Source organism: Camelus ferus, chromosome 3, assembly GCF_009834535.1.
Source record: "Camelus ferus isolate YT-003-E chromosome 3, BCGSAC_Cfer_1.0, whole genome shotgun sequence".
Classification (NCBI taxonomy): Eukaryota; Metazoa; Chordata; class Mammalia; order Artiodactyla; family Camelidae; genus Camelus; species Camelus ferus.
Window position 1 is genome coordinate 106,964,672 of NC_045698.1, and position 22,755 is coordinate 106,987,426.

General features: G+C 51.8%; 1 protein-coding gene across 1 annotated transcript; it reads right to left on the minus strand.

The window, feature by feature from the left end:
• Positions 1-371: 371 nt before the first annotated feature.
• On the minus strand, positions 372-22,491 carry SPARC (secreted protein acidic and cysteine rich). Its single transcript, XM_006174613.3, has 10 exons — positions 22,373-22,491; positions 12,445-12,514; positions 10,864-10,926; positions 10,176-10,263; positions 8,688-8,809; positions 6,779-6,899; positions 4,937-5,070; positions 4,129-4,277; positions 1,947-2,095; positions 372-1,552 (listed from the first exon to the last, which is right to left on the minus strand). Exons 2-10 carry the CDS (start codon positions 12,499-12,501, stop codon positions 1,524-1,526), a joined length of 912 nt encoding a protein of 303 aa, XP_006174675.1. The 5' UTR covers positions 12,502-12,514; positions 22,373-22,491; the 3' UTR covers positions 372-1,523.
• Between the last annotated feature and the right edge of the window lie 264 nt (positions 22,492-22,755).

Consider the following 22,755-nt stretch of genomic DNA (forward strand, 5'->3'; position numbering starts at 1 on the left):
TGCTTTGCCACAGCTGTGTCTCCATCACCTGGAGTGGGACATGTCCACAGTAGGTACATCAGAAACATTTATGGAATGAATGAATGAATGAGTGAGTGAATGGTTACTGAAAGGAGAGAGTTGCTTAGCCTGGTGCACTGATCATGAAATGCAGCCCACAGGTCATAAAATTAAAAGCAAGCTAACTCTGTGCTTATGGGAACCATCCCTGTGTATAAATCAACCTGTGTGAGTGTGCACGTGTGTGTACAGAAGCAGGAGTGTGCAAAGCTGCTCACTTGTGCGGTCATGTGTGGACATGTCTGTCCGCGGGTCCACGGGTCGGGGAAATGAGGTCACTGAGACACGTGCAGAATCACTCGGGAAGGCCGTTTCTAAGTCAGTAAGTACTTTTTATTTTGAAAGATTTGTCAAACTCCTCGCGTCATGGCGAGAGTTTGCATGATTAATAAGAAGCAGCTTTTTCATGAAATGCTTGGAGGTGAACGAGTTCTCAGCCTGTGAGATCCGACCATCCCAATGACTTTGAAGTTTCTCTTGATTAACAGAAGGAAAAGAGAGGGGACGGGGGGAGAAGGAGGAACATGCTAGAAACCAAAGGAAAGCTCCCTCATGACAGCCATCCAAATGTGAAAAAAAGAGAAAAAAACAAACAAAAAAAACAAAACCAATTCACCAACTGCACTTTTTCTATTTTGCCATTTTCTGCACCTCACTCTTGATTTTGGCCTTCCTGGCTGAAGCAGCCTCCCAGTCCTGCAACTCCGAGAGACATCTGTCGGGGAGTAGCCCTGTAGGATGTGGGGGTCCACCCCCCAGAGGTGAGGTGGATTCCAGAGGCTCCCCAAAGTTTGAACAAACAGCCTACTGTGAAAAGAAATGCCACTGAAAGGGGAGGGGGAAACGGCGAGGAGGCGGGTTTTTGTGAGCGCTTATACGTTTCCATAACACAGCCCCAGGCAAATGAGATTCGTTATCTGCGGTTCTGGCTGGTGGGTTGTGCAGGGCTCCCCCACCACTGATCCTCTAGCCCTGGAAACATCCTTGCCAACGTCACGTGTCTGTTACTTCCCTTTGCCCACCTTCTGGCCACGTAGGGGTGACCCCCCCTGGCAGCCAATACCCTAAAATAAAATTAACACAAAGCCTGACTCTGCGAGTATTAGTTTCAAAGAGAAAAGTAGAAAATCTGAAGATGCAACATGTGTTGAAGGCAGACTTGAGCAGATGGAAGCATCCACCCATGTGCCCCTGAGACAATGGGCAGAGCTGCAAATGGCAAGAGAAAAATGCGACTGTTAGTGGGTGAGCAAGAGGCCTGTGATAGCTGAGGAGCAACTAAGGATGTCGTGACTTGGGTTAAAATTTCCATGTTTAGCACCGTTAATGTGTTCATTGAAATCTATATTAGCACCTTGTCCCCAGGCAGAACAACAAACCATCCAAACATTTTAAACATTGGGGAAAACAGGAGGGGGAAGGTTAAAGACAGAGAATCTGGTTCTGCAGGAGGAGGCGTGGGTTTAGATCACGAGGTCCTTGTCGATGTCCTCTGCAAAGCAAGAAGGAGCAGTTAGACTTGAAGGCCAGTGTTGGTGAAGACGTGCTTCCCAGGGGGTCAGAAGATCCGACCCATCCCCAGGACCAGGGGCCGGGTGACCCGTCCAAGGTCACCCAGGAAGTCAATGCCTGAGAGCTTTGGTCTCCCCGTCCCTGGCTTGTCCTTGTCACTTACACATACTGCCAAGTTACACTTCCCGTTGCCTCCCTGGGTGCCTGAGAGTTCCCAAAGTAGTGCTAGGCACTGAGCAAGTGGAGGAAGGGAAAAGAGAAAGACACCATCTCTGAGTGAGCAAGCGAGGCCCAGAGTTAACCAGGCACAGAGAGCAGAGATGGGCAGAGAGGAGGGAGGGAGAGGACGGCGGACCCTCTGCTCAGACACTCACTCTCCTTGATGCCGAAGCAGCCGGCCCACTCATCCAGGGCGATGTACTTGTCATTGTCCAGGTCACAGGTCTCGAAAAAGCGGGTGGTGCAGTGCTCCATGGGGATGAGGGGTGCACGCAGTGGGGCCAGTTCGGTGTGGGACAGGTACCTGCGGGGGATGAGGTGGGGAGAGCCTGAGGCATGAGAAAGCCCCACACCCCCGAGTGGGGAGACAGGGGGAGCGAGCCTGCCCCCCTCTCCCAGGGCAGAAGGAAAGGATGCTCAGTGCAGAACAGGAAGCCAGGGTCCTGGTCTACCCCCAGCTCCGCCGCTGATCTGCTGTGGGGCTTAGGGCACAGCACTGCCCCACCCTGAGCCTCAGTTTCCCCCTCCATCAAAGGGGCCGGAGTGGACCATAAAGTCTGAGGGCCCTTCCAGTTCTGAGGTCCATGGGTTCATAACACAGGTCTCTGGGTGCATTTCATTGTTTCCTGATTGGCCAAGAGTTGGGGGCACAGACATTTAAAATGAAAATATTCAGCACTTCTGTGAGTGGAAGGTCAAAATCTGGTATGAAACAGTAAGGCATGTTTTTTGCAGACACATACTTATACAAATGCACAGCAAAAAGGCTAAAAAGAGAAGGATCAAAATGATGATGGTGCTGACTTTTGGGGAGGAGCGTAGGAAGGGACTGGGATTAGTGGGAGGGTCAAAGGGAACTCATAGCTTCATGGAACTTTAATCTTTTGTACACCATGTAATGTGTCAGAGGGCGCCTTCTGATTTCTCTCCCACTGTCCTCCATTCCTATTCTCCCAGCTGGTCTGGACTCCAGAGCACTGTCTGATTTTTTTCCCTTGTTCCCCAGAGCCTTCAATTCATTGTCCTCAAAACCCTCTTCCCCCGGGGGCTGCAATGTGAGTCCAATTTTCTCTCCAATCCCCAGGCCTTCCTGCTCCTCCCAACTCATGGAAGGAATCCCACAATGGTTGAACTTGAAGGAAGCCCCCATCCCCTTTCATTGGGAGAAACGGAGTCCCAGAGACGGGCAGGGTCTCAGTCAAGGTCACCGTGCAGCTCTGGGACAACAGGGGGAGGATGGATCTCCTGACCCAGCTGGAGCGCTTTCCCAGACACAGTCCTTGCAGTCCCATCTGGAAGCCTCCCTCCTGGCCCTTCCTTGCTCAGCCTGAGCACCAGATGTTCCCTCCACAGGGTGACTCAGTTGGCTCCAGCCACAGAAAGAGCCTGGGAGAGGAGCAGCAGGGATTTTCCCAGAGCTGGGGAGGCCCCAGCTCCCCAGGATTGCAGACTGGGTGGTCAGGCTTCAGACAAGGGCTGGACCAGGAGGGCGCAGTAAGCCTCCTGGAGAGGAGCCCCCCTGGGCACAGTGTGAGAGCAGGGAGCCCTCCTTTCTGTGCTCCTCTTAGAACACACGGCAGAAAAAGGCCAGAAGGTGAGGGTAACAACCCCTGCTCGCCACCACCTGCAATTTGTGGGAGCCTTCTTTACTGTTTCCTTTGATTGTGAGAAGCAGATCATCACCCAGAGTGTGAGCTCCATGGGCGCAAGGGCTGTGTCAGTTCTGACTGTTGTTAAATCCCCTGCCTAGAATCATGCTGGGCACGTCACAGTCACTCAGTAAGTGTTCACTGACAGCTCCCTGCCTGTCCTGCAGGGCAGTCACACAGCACTTCCTAACTCATTTTGACAAGAGCCGTGAGAGCCATCAAGCCAAGGGCTTGCCATGGGGGCAGGACTGGCTCTGTGAACTTCTTAAGAACTTCTGGGGCCAGGTTGCCCTGTTGGGGCTGAGTCTCAGGGTCTTGCTGAAGGACTGTGAGTGTGCAGGCTGCCCCACCTCAGCCCAGCTACCCTGCAAAGTCGTTCTCTTTCCTAAGCGTTAATGGATACCCAAGGCCGGCACTCGCAGGGTTAAGGAGGGGTTATCAGTTCTGATGCAGTCTGCCTCTTCTGGCAGGGAGGAGTGTCTCATGGCTTTCTTCCTCCTGGTTCTGCATCCCTTCTCCTACACCTGTCCCTTCCTACTCCAGCCCTTAGGCTCCAGGGCTGGGAGCAGCAGAGTCTGCTGGGAGGTCTTCCAGCCATGTCTAGTGCGCCTGGCAGCCCTGACCCACGACTGTCCTCCCCTGGGCCAGGCCAGAGCAGCCCCTGTGCTCCTGAGGGCCTGGGTCTTACCCATCAATGGGGTGCTGGTCCAGCTGGCCGAACTGCCAGTGCACGGGGAAGATGTACATGTTGTAGTTCTTCTCGAAGTCCCGCGCCAGCAGCTCCACGGGGTGGTCTCCGGCCTCCAGGCGCTTCTCATTCTCGTGGATTTTCTTCACCTGGGGGAGCAGGGACACCATGTGACAAGGGTCCAGGGAGACTGTCCAGGCCAGTGAAGGCCTCTCCCACCTCTGACGGGAGACAGGGCAGGCTAAGACCAGCCAAGGCCAAGGTTCAAAATGAGGGAAGGAAGTGGCGTAGATGGGAGCCAGCATCTCATCCACAAGAGTGGAGCCCCGGGGTGATCTCAGAGGGCTCTCTGTAGAGATGACTGGGGCATATGTTAAAATGCAGCTTCCGCGGCCTTGCTTCACAGAGACACTAATTCAGCGGGCCTGAGGTGGGGCCCAGGGAGCTGCATTTTATCAGTACTCCAAGCACTTGAGATGTCCATTAGAGTTTAAGATCCACAGACTCAGAAGGAAAAAGGAATAGAGTTGTTTATGTCTCTTGTTTAACACTGAGCCAAACAAAGTGAGCAGGTCTTTTCAGTACAGGACTTCTTAGAGCCTTTAAGATGTGAATGTGCTCTGTGAGCCTCCCAAGGCAGCAAGGAGGACGCTGTGCCCTGGTGCCCAGGATAAAAGCATTTGTCAGAGCAGGGATGTGGACTTAGATCTGGGAATGCGACTGTGGGTCTGAGCCAGCCCGGGGCCAAGGTGTGTCCACTGCAGGGCCAGGCAGGCGCCCTGGGACAGGCTGGAAAGAGACCACTTACTCGCAGCTTCTGCTTCTCGGTCAGCAGGTTGTTGTCCTCGTCCCTCTCGTACAGTGTGACCAGGACGTTCTTGAGCCAGTCCCGCATGCGCAGGGGGAATTCCGTCAGCTCGGAGTCCAGGCAAGGGGGAATGTCTAGGGTCCAAAACACAGGGGTGGTCAGGACAGACCCCACTCTCCCTGCCTGGTGGCCATCATGCTGGCCGGGCCGCTCTCCCTACCCTGTGCCCTTGTCCTGCTTCAGTCAGCCATCTTGGCACCGTAGCTCAGCCTCTCTGGGCCACAATTTCTTCCCACCTTTTGAACAAAGGAGATTGTGTGTGGGGAAGAATGCTCTGCAAATGGAAACGTGCAAAGGCACGTCTGCTGTTCCCTTGGCCTTGATCTGATCTGCTGAGGGAAATGGTTCGCTCCAATGGCTGCTGCACTTTTCTGGGTGTTGGGCCCTGAAAACAGAGGCCAGGACCCATGATGTGGGTATCAACCGTTGGGAGGTGTTTGAAGCTGGAAGGCTGAGGAGCAGCATCTATGCACAGGCCCCGCTGAGCGAGGGTGGGAGGGTCAGGAATGCTTAATCACCAGAACATCCCTAGCAATATGATTCCATCCTGGTCTTTGGAACTTAGAATTCCAGAATGTTGGACCTGGAGATGACATCCAGGTCCACCCTCTTATTGGATTTATTAGAGGTCAGTGTGGAGAGAAGGGGTTTGCTTAAGGCCACATTGTCAGAGCCTCATTCAGGACCAGGGCATGTGGGTGCCTGGGGGCCTAGGGGTCTGTCCTTCCCCCATCCTTGGCCTGTGGAAAGCCCCGTCTGGGGTTAGGACCACTAAGTTCTTTGCCAGCAGCTGGGGGGTGGGAGAGGACGTCTGGGATGGAGGCAGTAGGAGCTGGAATAAGGGATGCGCCCTAGAGGATGGAAGAGCTGCTTGGCACACGTCAGTCTCACTGCCCAAGAATTCCTACCAACATTCCTCCCCCGCCTCCCTCTCCAGGCCTGTGCCTTCTCATTTCACACCATCAGTGCAGGGCTGGTCCCAGGAGAACCTGATTCTCCCCTCCTGCACCTTTCTGCACTCCGCACACCTGAGGCAGGTGAGTGGCTCTCCCGTGTCGTCTGGTGCCACAATGTACCAAATGCACCATGTGGATGTTGGCTTGGAGAGGGAGCAGAGGTGGCCTTGGCTGTTTCACATGACAGAGAGGCAGCCAACACTGAAGCAGGCACCTGGGCCAGCTGAATCTGCACCTGGTATCACTAACAAAAGGCCAGACAACACCCTGGTGTCCCTTCTCCCAAACACCTGGCTCCCAAGTTTATAGAAGAGGGTGGTTAATCATATGTCTTATGCAGGCAGATAGGAATGTAATGGAGCAAAAGGGCCAAGGATATGACAATATAGAGTGACAGGGCCTGAGGGGAACTGACAGGCTTGCCCCAGTTTTAAAGCATTCAAATTCACATATTTTTAAAACACTTTTTTGCCCCAGGTAAAACATCATTTTGTTTTACAGTGTTGAAGCAGGAAAGATTGGGGTTAGCCCTAAAGAAGAACTTCCTCATCATTACAGAAAAGAAATGAGCTGTCTTGGATGCTAGTGAGAGGCTCCAGAAATCCTCCCTGATCGTGTGCTCCCACACCTGCTCAGTCCTTCCCCCAAGGCGTCCTGAATGCAGAGCTGAGAGGAACCTACTCGTAGACAGGAACTTTGAGGCTCAGAGAGGGGAAGAGACTTGCCCAAGATCACACAGCACAGGGGTGGCAGCGCCAGCATCACTGACAGTTCACTGCCTTCTCCCTGAGATGGGAGGCTTGGCAGGGCCCAAGGGGAGACTCACACTTGCAAGGCCCAATGTAGTCCAGGTGGAGTTTGTGGCCCTTCTTGGTGCCCTCCAGTGTGCACTTGGTGGCAAAGAAGTGGCAGGAAGAGTCGAAGGTCTTGTTATCATTGCTGCACACCTGTTGGCAAAGCACAGAGTTCCTCACCCTCATTCCCAAGGCCCTTCACTGTTACTGCCATCCTTGCCCATTTCAGAGATGGGGACACTGAGGGTCAGGCAAGGAGCATGATTGGGGTCACACAGTGAGGTAGTGGTGGGGCCACAGCAAGAACCCACTCTTTGGACTCCCGGGCTGAGTTCAGCCCATGCTGAGAGCCACTCCTGGTCTCTGAGCAGAGTCAGGGCTGATATATGGGCAAACAAACCTGGAAGGTATGAACAGGATGAATTAAAGGTGGGATGGGGCAAGGGCAAGGTGTACAGAAAAGAGTTAATACAGCAGGCCTGGGATTGTTACGTTAGAAAGACCTGCTTAAAAGGTTGGCCCTTGACTGGCATCTGGGAAGTTGGCTAGTCAGCAGTCAGAAGACTGTACTGTTCAAAAACTTCCCACTAGCCATGCAGGTGGCTCGCTGAGCCTAGTCGGCTTGTACAAACAGTGCAGTTTATGCTGAACCTCTGTTTTCCTGCTCGGAGTCTGGCGTTTGGGTACATGCTAGGCAGAGGGTGCCTATGTGACTGGCCCTCAATTAAATGCTGGGTGCTGAGTCTGTAATGGGCTTTCCCAGGCAGAAACATTGCTCATCTGTGGCTACATCTCATCTTGGTAGCTGGGGAAAGAGTATATTCTCTGAGACCCCTTGCGGCGAGGAGAGAGTCAGCACGTCTATGCGTGGATTCATCCAGATTCCGCATGTGTCTTGTTCCCTCATCATCCAGCTACGTATCCTTAAGTCTCAGCTGTGAGTACAACTGTATGCTGAGTTATGTTGGTCGTCCTAGCAAGTCTCTGTACATGGGGGTGGCTGAGCAGAGATGCTGTGGGTTGAACAAGGGCAATGGCAGTAAATAGCTGTGTCAGGAGGAGGGGAGCTTTGCGGGGAATATCCTGTAAATACTTATTGCTTATATATCGCTGCAGAGGGAGACTTGATGGGCATGGGTGACCGTGGGATTAGGGGGTGAAGGAGTGAGGAGGAGGGAAGAGTTGACAAGGATGCTAAAATTTGGAGCCCAGAGGATAAGTTGTACTGGGGAGAGACTGAAGATGGAGAAGACAGGTGGGAGGCTGTGGGAATGATGCTGGTACCAGATTCGCCGCCCTGAGCTGAATTACCACTAGCACAATGGTTGACGTGCATGTGTGCTCAATAAATATTTACTTGGATGGATGGATGGATGAGTCCTATTGGAGGTAGAATGGACAAGTTTGAAAGATTTTTTAAAATAGCACATAGCGAATACTTACTAAGTACCAGGCAGTATCTGACAAATCCCCCCAATAGCTCTATAAGATAAAGTCTATTTCTGTCCCATTTTTAGAGGTGAGAAAACTTGAAAAGTTTCCATAGCTAAGATCTCACTCTAACAAGTGATGGATGTTTGGTTTGATGTCAACCTTCAGTCTGACCTAGAACCCACATTGTTGGACCTGATGCTCTGCTAAGCTGCTTCCACATGGAGCAAACCCCTCTCTCAGTGGTCAGTGTTGATGTGTTCTCTCCTGGGTCCGGCATAGAGGTGGAACCTCCTGGTGCTGAATACACTCCTCCTGGTTCCTGGAGAGATCCAGTGACAGGAGGAGCCTCCCCCTAACTCACCTCCACTCTCTTGCCATGACTAGATCTAGTGAGGGGACTTCTGAGACAGGGGCTGCCGCATGGGACCACCAAGCCACCAGTTTTCTGGGCAGACACTCTGTGTTTGGAGAGCCCCAGCCCCCTGCCCCTCGTCCATCAGTCCTCACCTTCTCAAACTCGCCGATGGGGGCAGGGCAGCTGGTGGGGTCCTGGCACACACACATGGGGGCGTTGTTCTCGTCCAGCTCGCACACCTTGCCGTGTTTGCAGTGGTGGTTCTGGCAGGGGTCTGGTAGAGCACAAGAGCATGCAGTGAGCACCCCCCGGACTGGCCCGTCCACCCTATCCTAATCCAGATGGATTTGGACGGAGATCCTCGGCTGCGGCCCTAACTCAGGCTTTGGCCAGCCCTGCGTCCTCCCTTCCCTCTGCTGAACCCAGCAGTCGGCACTTAGGGGAGCAGCTGCCTTGGTCTGGGGATCAGAGATTCAGTCTGAGGTCAGGGCCAGGCACACTCTGGGGGCTGGAGGCTCAGTTTGGGACTTAGGAGCACTGGATGCCAGGTGGCTCCCCCCAGGATGGAAGCATTGTGTTCTAAGCTGTCCAGTCAATCAATCACAGTGAGGCATTTCTGGATTCTAGGATAGACTTTCTGGAATGACGTGGAAAGTCAGCTGTTGACTGGGGAGCCGTGAGGCCCAACAAAACGGACTCAAGTGGCTGTGGCGGAAAAGGGCCCCAAGGCCCATGCTGAACAATAGAGCCTGGCTCTGTCCGGTAAACACCGGATGGGGGGTGTGCAGGGGGAAGGAACACGACTCAGGAGACAGCCCCCTGCTCCACCGAAAACTCTGTGCGTCAGGATGACAGCTCATCCAGTCTTTTCCTCCTGATGCTTGATCGGGGGTGTTGTCGACATCCTTTGTCGGACGCCTGCTCCGCCAGGCACTGGGCCAATGGCACTTACGCTTTATTTCCTAATCCTCCGACCTTCCTGGGGTGAAGGTCTAGCGTCTTCACCATTCCCCATGTCAGGCAGGAGGACACTGAGGCTCAGAAAAGCTTAGCAGGTTGCCAGAGGGCGTCACAGAGGGAGTCGGCAGCCTTAGCTGGTTTGCCTCCGGAGTCCATCCTGTTAACCCCTGGTCCGATGCCCCCATGGGATGGAGATGCCCTCATGGTGGGTGGAGCCAGGGGCCCAAGGTCATCTCTCTCGCTCTGGATCTGACCCCATGGGTAGCCTTATATGAGTTGTGTCAGGTTTCCAGGCCTTATTTCCTCATGGCTTTGCGGAAATCAAGGAAGCTCCTGAGTGTGAAAGCTTCCAGGACCCTCAAGGAGCTCAGGGACCAGGTGTGACTGGGGACTTCATCCGGAATAGGAGACCCCACTTGGACTCAGAGTGAAGAGCTGTGAGGGGAGAAGGCCATTTCCAACTTGTGAACTTCCCTTCCTGACACTCACAGCGGCCTGGCTATAAATAGATCTTTCCAGATTCCTGAAAATATTCCCAACCTTGAAGTCCAGGCAGTTTCTCCTCCACAGCCCAGCCTGTAGGGAGGACCCCGCCCTGCGTTTCCTTGGGGAGGAACCGCACAGGCCCAAGCGGCAGAGGGCAAAGGCTGGATGTGACAGCACTCGGGCAAGAGACCTACTTTCAGCCGCCACCTCCTCCTCGGCTTCCTCGGCGCCATCATCAAATTCTCCTACTTCTACCTGGACGGGGTTGGCTCCCACAGGTGCCTGGGGTGGAGGGAGAAGAATGAGTCAAAGGTCCCCCAGTCCACACTTGAAAGAGAGGGGTCAGGGCTGGAGAGGACTTGCCTAGAGCCTCAGGGACCCACAAGGGGATGGTGAGAGATGAGACTGGAAAGCTGTGCTGGGCCCAAGCCACTAAAAGCACAAATGCCAGGTCCAGAATGGAGATTTAATTTTACGGACCCACTGTGCTTGGAGTGCCCCGGAGTGCTATGGGAATGCCTCAGAGGCCACCAGGGGTGTCAGGGCCTGAAGGGGTGCCAAGCCCTCCAGCCCTGCCAGCAACACCAGAGCCCCCCTTCATCTGGTTGACATACAGGAAGACAATGGGTGATCATCTGAGAAAAAAATGTCCTATGGCTTAAAAAATTAAAAAAATTTAAAATCAGAGCTCCCAACTGTAAGTTTCCATGGAAGGTTTGGGGAGCATTCAGGAGTGTGTCTGGATTGGGGGTACACAGGATTACACCCGTGCTGCGCGTGCACACGGGAAGGGACGAACGGCCCGCTAGCACCTGTCTGGTCTCCCCAAGGAGCAGATACAGGCAGAGAGGGGCCGGGGGTCCCAGGTCATCACCCACTTACCTCGGCCACCTCAGCCACGGTTTCCTCCACCACCTCCGTCTCATCGGGCAGGGCTTCCTGTTGCTGTTAGGAAGTGAAAATGGAGTTTGGAGAGGTCAGGGCCAAGGCCAGCTTCACCGCTGAAGTGTCTTGGCCTGGATCACTAGAACTGGGATCTGTACCTTGGGGACCACAATGCGTGGGCGATGAGGGCACAAGAGGGGCCAAACGTGGGGGCCCGGTGGAGCTCCAGAGCACCTCACTTTATATATTCACGTCTGGGGTGTCTAGTAGGATTTGGCTTAGAAAGGCATTTCTGTTGCTTTGACTCCCATAAAGTGTGAAAACCACTGATACAGACCACTCCCCTCCAGCTTACAGATGGGAAACTGAGACCCAGAGGGCGTGCACACTGAATTTCAAAAGATGTCATTACCTTTCCCACAAGTGTGACGTTACTACTACTACTATTATTTGGCAGTTCCTTCTTGTTATCAACTTGGAGTAGGAAGAAGCAAGATAACATATGACTTCGAGGTGCTTGGTTGGCTGGAGCTTCTTCTTCTTTTTCTTTTTTAATGGAGGTATTAGGGGTTGGACCCAGGACCTTGTAGATGCTAAGCACGCCCTCTACCACTGAGCTCTACCCTTCCCCTTGGGGCTACTTCTAAAAGTAATGCTAACCTTGCCAAATCTTTTGCCTAAATGTCCCTGCCTGCTCAGGATTGCCAGAGTCTACCATCCTCACCCCTCCTAGTGAAGAGAGGGTGAGGGGATCACAGTTTGAAAGAAACTGATCTTTTTGCCCTCTTCACTTTTCTTCCTCCCTCTTCTGGTCCTCGCTTCCAGGGTAGTGCTGTATGACCGCGACTGGCCCTCTGCCTGCGATCCTTGGAGGGCCTGTCTGTCTGTCAAGGTGCCTCCCACTCCCCTAGCCAAGAAGCAGGCCCAGGACCCAACTTCAACTAGATCTACTCTCCTTGAATTTTTTCAATCTTCTTGGCACATTCTCTCGAGATGAGAGAACTGTTAGCGTAGATACATTCAGATGGCACCGTCTCCGTGACTGTCCATTAGATCTCACCTCCCAGATCCCAGAGCTGCCCTTTCCCAGGCCTCCCCCATGCCTTTGACTTTATAATCTACCCCTATATCCTTTTCCCCACTAATTTAGTCAGATTGGAGTCTGTGGCTTGCAACCCAACAGCCTCCACTGATGCAGAAACTCACCCAGCCCTCTCTCTGTGGCTTGACCTTCTAACATCATCCCAAACAGTACTTCCCCCTCTGCTAGAATTCCTCGTAGGACAATAAGGTCACTTCTAAAGCAATTCTAGTCCATCTCTGGGAAGCTCTGATTGCTAAGAAGTTCATCTTCACATTACATAGAAATCTCTTGTCTCTGGACTCTCCACCCAATGGTCATTTAATTTTTCTTCTGAGCTTGTTAGTTTAAGAAAAAAAATATTTTTAAAAAATAAGACAGTCAACTCAGGCTGGGGAAGTCCCCATCCCCTCCAAGTATCCAGGGCTGGCAGATTGGATGCCCTTGAGCTGGTGGTAGGAGGTAAGACCAGGCTGATAGGACCTTTAGGTACTTACAGGGGCTGCCAAGGCCCTCCCGGCCAGGCAAAGGAGGAAGAAAATCCAGGCCCTCATGGTGCTGGGAACCCTGTAGGGGGAGAGAGGTTGAGCGCTCAGTGATGGAGAGGTCCTTCTGATGCTGAATTCCTGCTCTGTGCAAGAACATTTCGGCTGGTACATGTTAAACGGTTGTGAAAGACAGGGGGGAAAGTTGCTTCTTCTTGGTTGTCTTTCAGTCCTGATTATATGAGGAAGTCTCAGTTTGGTGCTAACCTGTCTTTAACCCCTCTCTAACCCTCCTCCACCTCCCTTTTGAACAGAGAGCAGGTCTCTGGCTCTGAGCCTCCACAGGAAACTACATCCAGCTGGAATTCAGTAAAGTTGTTTTGTCTCCTTTGTGTTCAGTTTTACAGTTTCCTTCTATTTGTGACAGAGGTGCACAGGTTTTTCCATTTATGGTGATGCTATTAAATGTCCTTTCTCAGCACATTTAGTTAAGTTTTTAAAAGGTGAGTCGCCAAAGGTGATTGGCTAATCAGTCAAGTTTGGGCGATGCTGAACCAGATCATGTGCAAGGGCCCTTCCAGCCCGGATGTCCTAGGGTTCTTTTCCTCCCCTCCTCCTCCTCCTTCCTACCCCTGACAGGAGAAGTTAGTAGGCAGCATCCCCTTGCTAATCTGAGTCAATGCGCTCTACATTCTTAAACAAAGAAAGATAGTCCTGGAGGGTGGCCATGGAAACTTGTCGGTGGCCACATTTTCCTCCATTGCACCAGGATAGATGACACTTCTCTGGACCCTGTGTGGAAACTATCCAAACGCTTAGACATGTGCTGCCTGTTACCTGCCCTCTCCCTTCACAGCTCAAGGATGTCAGCGGAGATCTAGAGATTTCTCCTGCCCTGGTCACTGCTTAGACCTTCCCCTAGAGGCTGAGCTCTTGATTCTAACAGTCCGGTGACTGGAAGGCATCTTGGACCAGCATCTCCTCTGATGACTCACTGCCAAAGTATCATCCCTGACCGAGGAGCTGTGATGGGGACATTTTGTTTCTAGTTCTAACTCAAGGAACTTCCATTTCCAAATGGCTTTAGAAAGTTCTTCCTTATACTGTTAAATTTGCCTCCCTCAAGCTTCTCCTGGTCTATTCTGATCGTCCTTCTGTGGTCACACACAGCAGGCATGCTCGCTCTGCCCCTAGGCAGCTTTTAGTCAAGGGGAGCAGTGGCCATGTCTTCCCTCGTTTGTCCCCCAAACTTCCATGTCAGGCTTATCATCCCTAGTTCCTTCCAAGACTCCTCAACGGACCAGGCACCTTGGTGGGAGGTACCCTAGCATCATGGAAGAAACACTTGACTTGAAACTAAATGCCCGGCATGCTGGTTCTATCTCAATACTAACTTGGTGTATTGGTTAAACCCTTCGTCCTCTCTGGACCTGGTTCCCCCTTCCATTAACTGAGAGGATTAGACAAGGTGACCTTTGAGGTGGTAGGCTGGGCCCTAAAAACGTCCCAGCACATGCTGGTCTTGGCACACATCATCATGTCCCACTGCCCCTATCCTCACTTGGGTTATAGTATTTAGATAGCAGAAACAGGCAGAGGAAGAGCAGGTTTCAAAGTGGTCCTTTGTTGGATTAAAATAGCCACCAAACCTCACTATGTCACGGAATGTACAAGAAGTAAAACTAACAGAAATTTAAAGAAATCAGCCTGGGAGCTTGGCTTTGCTTCATCATGACCCTAACTCCCAGAGGAGTCCAGGCTTCCCTTTCCAGGCAGTTTTGGGAATGTCGCTCCCATCACACAGTTGTATGCTTGTCCCCCTTCCTGCACCCCCAGCCCCCAGCCTAGACATGGAAAAATCTCCCTTCTTACTTCCGCATTTGGGAGACCCACGCAAAACCCCTGTTTGTGGCTTTGGACGAGACAGGAGAGAAAGCATCAGTGAAGGACATATCTGAGATGATTTGAAGGTGAAGAGTCAAAATGAAGACTGGTAGCTGGAACAAAAAAAGTCACCTTCTCTGGGCTCCAATGACAGAGAGGTCATGTCGTTGGAGAAACAGCCCAGTTAGGACTGGAAATGCAGTAAGCTTCAGGTTGGAGAGCCAGGAAGACTGACGTCTCCAGAACCTGTGTCCTGCATCTGAGCAGAGGAACCGCCCCCCACTCCTTGACCAGGGAAGGGTTTGTTGGTCAGCTCTTCCATCTGTCCTGCTGCACCACCTGCACTTTCTCAGCAGTGCACTGACCCCTTCTGCCACCCCCATAGCTGGTGCTGCAGCAGGAAGAGAAAAATAATTCTAGATCTTACAGTGCTTTATGGTTTCTAAAGGCCTCACATACAGCTCTGTCTCCTTGGAGCCCCTGACCCCCTGGCAGGCAGGCGGGCAGGCACAGGGGGGCTCTGAGTCCCACTGTCCTGATGCGGAGTCTGAGGCTGAGAGGGAGGAAGTCACACAACATTCAGACCCTGCCAAGTTGACAGACTCCCTCCTTGTGGAGTTGGGCTGGGCCTCATAGGGATTGCGCTCAGCAGAGACTGGGGTTGGGGCAGGGGGAGAAACGCAGAAAAGGAGAGTATTAAGGACAGAAAATCTTGGAAGAGGAGTTATTTTCCAAGTTTTGGGTTTTGCCCAGTGCTCCATCACCAGTCCCAGCACCCTTTCCCTCCAGATGATGGATGGGAGGGAAGGGGGGGCGTCTGGACAGCTCTTGGGTGCTTGGCTGGACTCCCCGTACCCATGAGCTCCCTCTCTGAGGTTCTCTAAACCACCACTGGCCGAAGAGATCAAGTGCGCATCCTGCAAGGGGAGGGGGTGCATCGTTAAGCCCAGTAAGGTCAGAGCACAGGCTCAAAACCCAGCTTCCGGAAACTATCAGCTGTGCACATACCCTTGCCAATCAATCCTAGGCCTGGCGTGCCCCGTGAAAAGAGAAACACCATTGTATAAAGGACCAGTATTAAATGAAAACTCCCTCCTTTGTATCTCTTTAGTTTGTGTTGTTGCCTGTGTTTATCCTTTTCAAAGTGTTTCCATAAGCTAGCATCCCACTGAGAGTTCAAGGTATGTCTTTCTGCCCTTTAGTACAGGAGAGAAGGCTGAGGCCCAGTGAAGGGAAAAAAACCTGCCCAGAGCCCGAGGGAGCAAGTGTCAGGGCTGAATGAGGACCCAGGCTGCCCCACCCCCCACCCAGGCCCTGGCAAGCCCTCCAGCTCGCAGGCTATTTCCCTTGGCAGCCGTTCTCTCTCAGCTGCTCACCTGAAGGGGGCCCATTTGGGCTGTGAACTGGCCTGAGGTTCAGGGAAGGAAATTAGCCTGGGCCAGGGGGGAACAGGAGGTGTGTTTCCCTTGGCTCAGTGGTCATCAGATGCAGACACCACTCACTCCCACCCCACCGCCTCCTGTTCCGTACATCAAGTCCCTTCCTTTCGCCTTTATTTGCTCTGGAGATGTCTGAAAACCCGTCCTTGGCTGCCAGCAGGACCCGAAGCTGAGGTCACTTCTCCCTCTTTAGAAAGACTCCTAGGGATGGAAAAGTACAGCCAGCCCCCCTACCCCAGTTTATCTCCTTCAGAACATAAAGGGCCTCCTTTGGGCTCTCGCTGGATATTGAAAATTTGCTGAATATCAGAACTGGGGGAAATCTCAGAATCATACAATTTGAGAATGTGGGTCTTGGAATCATAGACTCTGGAGAACATGAAACACAGAATCTGAGATGCAATCATCAGATCTGATTTGAGTCAAAGAGTTTGTAGAGTAATGTTGGATAATAGAACTTTCTGAGATGACAAAAATACTCTACATCTGCATTGTTCAATATGGTAGCTCCTGGCCACATGTGGTTATTGAATACTTGAAATGTTCCTATGCACACGTGCAAATGAAGGACTGAGTTTTTCACTGTATTTCATTTTAATTAATTTGAATTTGCATAGCCGTATGTTAGTCATATGGTAGCTAGTGGCTACCATATTAGAGTGTTTATCAACTCTTACAGAGGCAGTATGGCAGAACTGTAAGCCCACAGGCTCTGGACACAGAATATGCAGGTTTAAGTCCTGGCTCTGCTACTTAGCAGTTGTGTGACTTTTCAGAAAGTGACTGTCCCTCTCTGGGCTTCAGTTCATCTCTCCATCTGTAAAATGGAAATAAGACATCTACCTTGAAAGGCTCAGGGTGATTTACATGAGAGAATACAAGAGGTAAGCACTGGAAGAGTATCTTAAAATCCAAGGATCCCAGAATCTCCATCCCCCTCGAAAATCCAAAGCAAGAATTCCAGCTCTTTGCCTGTGGCCCAGGGAGAAAAGGTGTTGGGGTGGAACGAAGGAGACATTGCTGCTCTTGATCTCGGGCACACCAGCCTGGCTCCCAGAGGACACAGTGACAAAGGCTGGGCCCTAGGCTGCCCTCTCACTTGGGCTGCTGACGCAAACCAGGCATCTTGCTTCCACTGTTTGGCTTGGAAACAAGGGTTCCAAAAACACACATTGCTGGTAAACAAGCCCAAAGAGAGGAAAACAAGCCTAGAGGCTAATAAAGGAGCTCATGTGCCAGGCCCCCCAGGGAGCCAGGACTCGGAAGGAGGGCCGAGCCAGGCCAGAGAGGCGCCATCTTGGCCCGTGTGGCCATGCTGGCTCTCACATCCCCAGGAGCAGACACAGCCACTCGGAGGTGACGTGGAAGTCAGGAGTCCAGGGATTGAGCCTTGGCGATGTGGCTCCCAGCTCACCGTGCTAATGAAAGCAGGCTTCTGTACTCCCAGCACCCTACCTAGTGCCCCTGGTCTGCACAATTAGGAGGTTGTTTTAGATCAGTGGTGTTCAAAAGTCTACAAGCCAGGGAGCCCTTTCTCTCAGTGAAGACTTCTGCAGAAGTCCAAGTTGAAAACAGCTAAAAGCCTTTTGCATTTGTTGAAGCATGTGACTGTATTATTATCTATTTACTAAATCAGCTTGAAATTGAAAAAAAAGAAAGCCAGGTGAAAGTGGTGTTGAGATGGAGGCTGGGACACCCCTGGGACACCCCTGGGACACCCCTGGCACACCCCTGGCACACCCCGGCACACCTTGGGATGTCTCTCGGTTTTCCTATGAATAGAGTTGAAAACCCTGAAGCAAGGTGGTCACTAAGGTTCCTTTCAGCCTTTGTGTTCTGAGTCAACTCCAGCAGAAGCCTTCCAGAATGACACCTCTCCCAACTTGCCCCTGGATTCTCTGCTTCCACTTCTAACATTTTTTGCTGGAAGGGAAGAAATTAAGGGAAATTTTTAAGGTGTTATGGATGCTTAAGCTGAGGTTTGAAGAGGTTCTGGGCAACTCAGAAATAGCCCCAGAGTTTGAGACTGGAATCAGCCTGACTGATATTCCATACACACATCTAAGATGCCACGTTTCTCGGTGGTCAGGAGAGGCTCCAGGGTGGGGCTTCAGACTCTCCTCCTTGGCTCCCCCTAGAGGCCACTGCTGCATCCGGTGACCACAAATGGAGTGGCTGAGAAATAACATCAAAGTGTCCAGGCTGTCACATCCCAAAGATAGCAAATCCATGGCATATATGCCTCCACCTACCCATCCTGTGCCTGTGGCAGACATTACTGATCAGTCATATGACCTTTGGCCTCTAAAGTCCGTAGTGGCATTCAATTCCTGCGCACAGTTCTGGCAGCTACTACCAGTGGATTGGTGTTGTCAAGTCATAGGAAACCGCTTTGCCGTACTTCTGATTTTAGAGCTAGGGAAATTGAGAATCAGAGATGCAAGATAATTCACTTGAAGTCATATGGCAAGCTGGTAACTGAGCCAAACTTCCAGATGTTCAGGAACATCCAGATGCTTACCTTGATTTTGGGGGTTTTTTTGTTTGCTTGTTTTCATTGATCAGTTTGTTTTCATCTAAGGCCATGACTAACACAAGGTGGCCCAGAAGGATCCCCAGATGAGATGTGTTACTACCAAGTTTCTGAAAGAGCTGGTATCACCATTCCTATCTTCATCAAGCTCTACGGCTTGACGAGTGAGGGCAGAGTTAATTCTAATACATCTCCTAGTTGAGAAGGAGGCTGGTTTTCTAATAGTGCTGTCAAATTACTGGTCACTGGCCCTGGCCCCATACAGCCCAGCTGTCCCTGAGTTCAGGACTGGGGTCAGGCCCCAGGCTCTGTGCTGTAGGGAAAAGGTAACTTCATTAATCTCCGGGGCTGGCTGAAAACTCAGCTCCAGGCTGCCCTTCTGTCCTTTAAAGGAGATTAGAGAGGGAGCCAGCAGGAAGCAAGTGAGTAGCCGCCTCTTAACCATGTCCTGCCGCCCTACAGACAAAGCTACGGGGGCGGGGTTAGGCCATGGCAGGCCAGCAAAGGAGAGAGGAGTACTGCTCATCACTCATTATCCACAGGGCTTGTTTCCTATAGAGGGACGTGTAGGCAGGATGCCACACCGATCAGATGAAACAGACCAAAAAGGCAAGATGAACACGTGGATGTTTCTGAACGTCTGAAAATGTGGCTCAGACATCAGTTAGCTGTGTGACCTTAAGTGAGTTATTTTCCCTTTCTGAGTCTTGATTTCTGTCTGTCGTATGTAACAGGTGGTCAGGTGTCTGTCTCCCTGCCATGACCTGTAGTTAGGCCTGGCTGTGCACATCTCTGCGTGGCTACAAACGGCACTTGTGGACCTGTATGAAGCTGTGTCTGTGAGTCCGAGTATGTCTACCTGACTCGGCACCCGTCAGTTTCAGCCTGTACAGATGAGGGTCAGAGTTTGCCTGTGCATCAAGATGCACACCTGGACCTTGTCTGCGAGTCAGGGTATTGTTCAGGGAGAGCTCTGTGAGTGCATGACCTTCTGTGTCTGCTCTTGTATTGAGACATTTATTTTTAGCTGTTGCCAGTGGGTACCTGTTGGTGAAATCAGTGTTTATATACTCGGCATCCTCGTGGGTTTGTGTCTGTCCTTGTCTGTCTCTGCACACATAGCTACCTATCTAAATATCGTCCAAAACCAAACACTCTCCTGTTTACCTCACATCCTCAGCCCTTTCCTTTCCTCCACCATCCTTTTCTATTTATAGCTCATTCTCAGCAAGGAAAACTACTCTTGTGAATAGCAAACCCCAGCCATGCTGTTGGTTGACAAGTCTCTACTGATGGATAAAGATTTTAACAGGACTGTTATGCAACCCAAGGTCCCCTAGTCCCTTCTCTCTTGTTTCCTTTTCAACTAGGGGGCCAGTGGGTGTTTAAAATATAGACTGACTCTTTCTAATGAAAGCCACCCCTGGCATTTAGGTTCACAGGACTTCAGAGCTGGAAGGGCATCTGGAGACCATCTAGGGTAGATTACCCATTTAACAGATTGGGAAACGGAGGCCCAGAGAGGGGAAGAGTCCTTTCCAATGTCACTCACTGTGAATTAGGACCCTCCTCTGCCATTGCCTTGGCCAACACTCTTTCCACATGGGAGGGTCCAACATTCTTGGGAAGTACTCAAGAAAATGCCCAAATCAGGAGAATTTGAACAGTGTTTATTTTGTTTAGCACTTTTTAGGAAAGGGAAGTTATATCCAAACCCCAAGATGATGAAAGTGCCAGACAAAAAAGTTGGAAATGATCTCATCAACTCTTTGGATGCCGTCAGTTCTAATAGGTAGGGGACCACAGTTTCTAAACTTTATAAAGTGCTTCACTTTCTAAAGTGCTTCACCGTGCCTCATCCCATTTTGGCCACACCATATTCCTTTGAGGTGACTGCTGTTCTCGCCTTTTAACCAAGGAAGAAGCTGGGGCTCGGAACGGAGAAGCCAATAGTTCAAGGTCAAATGGCACCTTTGAGGCAGAGGTGGAATGAAAACTCAGGTCTTCAAGTAACCTGTCCAGGAAGCAGGTCACAGCCCCACAGTTGCCCCAGGTTCCAGGAGATCAGAGGGGCAGGGCCTACAATAAGTCCTGGTGTTTGGGGACAGAGTAGAGTAGGGGACCTTCAGACTGAGCCTGATGTTCTGACTGTTTCTAGTGTCCCCTCCCAGCCAGCAGGCAGAGACCCTGAAAAAAAGGTTACCGTGGCAACTCGCATTCCTCCTAGAGTGAGTCACGGCAGAGAAGAGCCTTGGGGTGGGTGGGACTTGGAGAAAGTTTCAAAAGTTGATTCCTTCTCCAGGCACCCCCCTTCTACCCCTCCCTCCCTCTGCTCCAGGCTTTGTCGATGTGGCAGCTGATGGCTGCAAGTTAACTCTCTCTTTCCCCAGCCACTCCCATGTCAAAGCTTTTCATCCCCTTGAAAATATACCTTTGCTTCCAGTCCCCACCCACTCCATCTCCTACGTCATGCCCTCTGGCTATCTGGAGGGTCAGGCATCTGTTGGAGAATATCTTAAGACTGAAGGCTGTGAACACCCTCTTGTGCACCGCTGTCTCTGTTCCCACACACACACATACACACAGACACTGCTGTATACACAATTTTAAGGGGCTTGCAAGCACCTTGGAGCCTATTCAAAGGCTAGTCTGTGGATTCTGGTTTACGAGACCTTCCTTTGAAAGTTTCAGGGGACGTCAGGCACCCCAAAGGCCATCAAGTCCACCCCTCTTAACTTTACACACAAGGAAACTAAGTCCAGAGGAGACACGTACCCAAGGTCACATGTGAAAGTGTGTGATCTAGGGGTGCCTTAAGTCTGTCACCCTGCCTCTGATGTTCTTCTCACCCTGCCATCAATGCTTGGGGTGTGTAGAAATTTAACCCCAGAGAATCGCTGGTGAAAATACTTTCTCTATGTGCTCTGCATAGGATAGAATTTTCTGGGGGAAAACGTGTGTCTGTCTGTTCCCTTTTGGGCAGACGGGCTTCCTGGAAGACATGCCTCATCCCAGTGCCCCCTTTTCCTTTGCTGTTCTTTAGGGCTCTGGACGTTCCCTCATCAACCAGCCAAGGAACCAAAGACAGGAAGGAGTTTACCTGAAGAAGCCCTAATACCCTAAAAGGCTACACAGCAGCCTTGTGTAGGGTTTGAGCTGCTCAAAACAAGTCATGAGAAGGTTGCCATGGAGCCCCCTCTGTTTTGCCTTCCCCCTTCCACTTTTTACAGCATGTCCCCCTCACACCCAGCCTCCCATCGGACCCAGTGCCTCGGCTGGACCATATCAGATGTCTGGGGTCTTCAGATCTAGACACGGAGGGCTACTGCTGGCAAGTTCCTGTTTACACCCCGGGGAGCCAGGGGTGGGAACAATGCCTAACCCAAGACTGACTATCTGATAGGGCTATTTCAGGCAGAATGGCACCGGAATCACTGTGTGTTTGTGTGCGTGTGTGCGCGTGTGTGTGTGTGTGGGTGTGTTGGCGGAGGGGACTTGAGAGGACAGAATTCTAGGAGCCTTCCAAGAGGTGCTGATTAAAGTTGAAGACTTCCCCTTAGCCTTCCAGGGTTCAATTTATCATTCTTGCAAAATCCCTTTTAGAAAACAGAGTCCCGATCAAGAACCAAGTCTAGGAAGTTGCTTCTCCTGGAATGGGGAGCAGAGCAGGCTCTGGCTGCTGGCCAGTCCCCGTTGCAGCTGTGACCAGATCGGATTCCCCAGAAAGGAGGAGGCTGCTACATTTGTAAAGGGAGCAAAGGGGCCAGGCAGGCAGCCTCTGAAACCAGAGAGACAAAGAGAGACAGAAAATACTCCCTCAAAGACAGTCAGATTATTTTCTGCAAACCTAAAGGGGAGATCAGGTGATCCTGATTTCACCCGAAAAGCAACAGGCAGCAAGTCTGTGGCCCCTGCCCGTAAGGGGAGCAGAGGTGGAGCCCAGAGAAGATGCACATCCCCGTCCCTGATCCCGGAGACCTCCCAGCACAGCTTCCCCTCCCTCATACACAGACTGGAGGAGTGAACCAGGGTGTCGGGGTTATGGGACTGGAGAAGGGACAGGCAGGGCAGGGGTCGTGCGTACCTCAGTGGCAGGCAGGCAGCAGGCAGGCGGTGCACTCCGGACAGTCTGAAGGTCTGCAGGAATGTGGAGGGGTTTAGAGCCTGGCAACAGGAAACCACTCAGAGCTCTGGGCTGGGTCTGTCTCCCCCTCCACCACGCGGTCCCTCCTCCTCCTCTGTCTCCTCCTTCCCTCCCCTCCCCCTCCCCCTTCTCCCCGCAGTCAAAGCTGTCTCTCTTTTCCATTTTTTCTCCCTCTCCTTGCAGTGGGCTTTCTTGACCAGCCTTTCCAACCCCGGCTGCCACATGGGTTCTGGGGCTGTTGCCTAAACAGCCTGACAGAGCAGAGCACCCAAGGGCTGGAAGGGCAGGCAGGAATCACCTAGAACAACCTCCTCCTTGTTCAG

Coding starts and splice junctions, on each gene's coding strand:
- SPARC (XM_006174613.3), bottom strand. CDS start 12,501: ATGAGGGCCTGGATTTTCTTCCTCCTTTGCCTGGCCGGGAGGGCCTTG. Junction 8,810..10,175: donor GGAGGAGGTGGCGGCTGAAA/GTAGGTCTCTTG, acceptor GTGCTCTACCAG/ACCCCTGCCAGAACCACCAC. Junction 2,096..4,128: donor GACCAGCACCCCATTGATGG/GTAAGACCCAGG, acceptor CATCCCCCGCAG/GTACCTGTCCCACACCGAAC.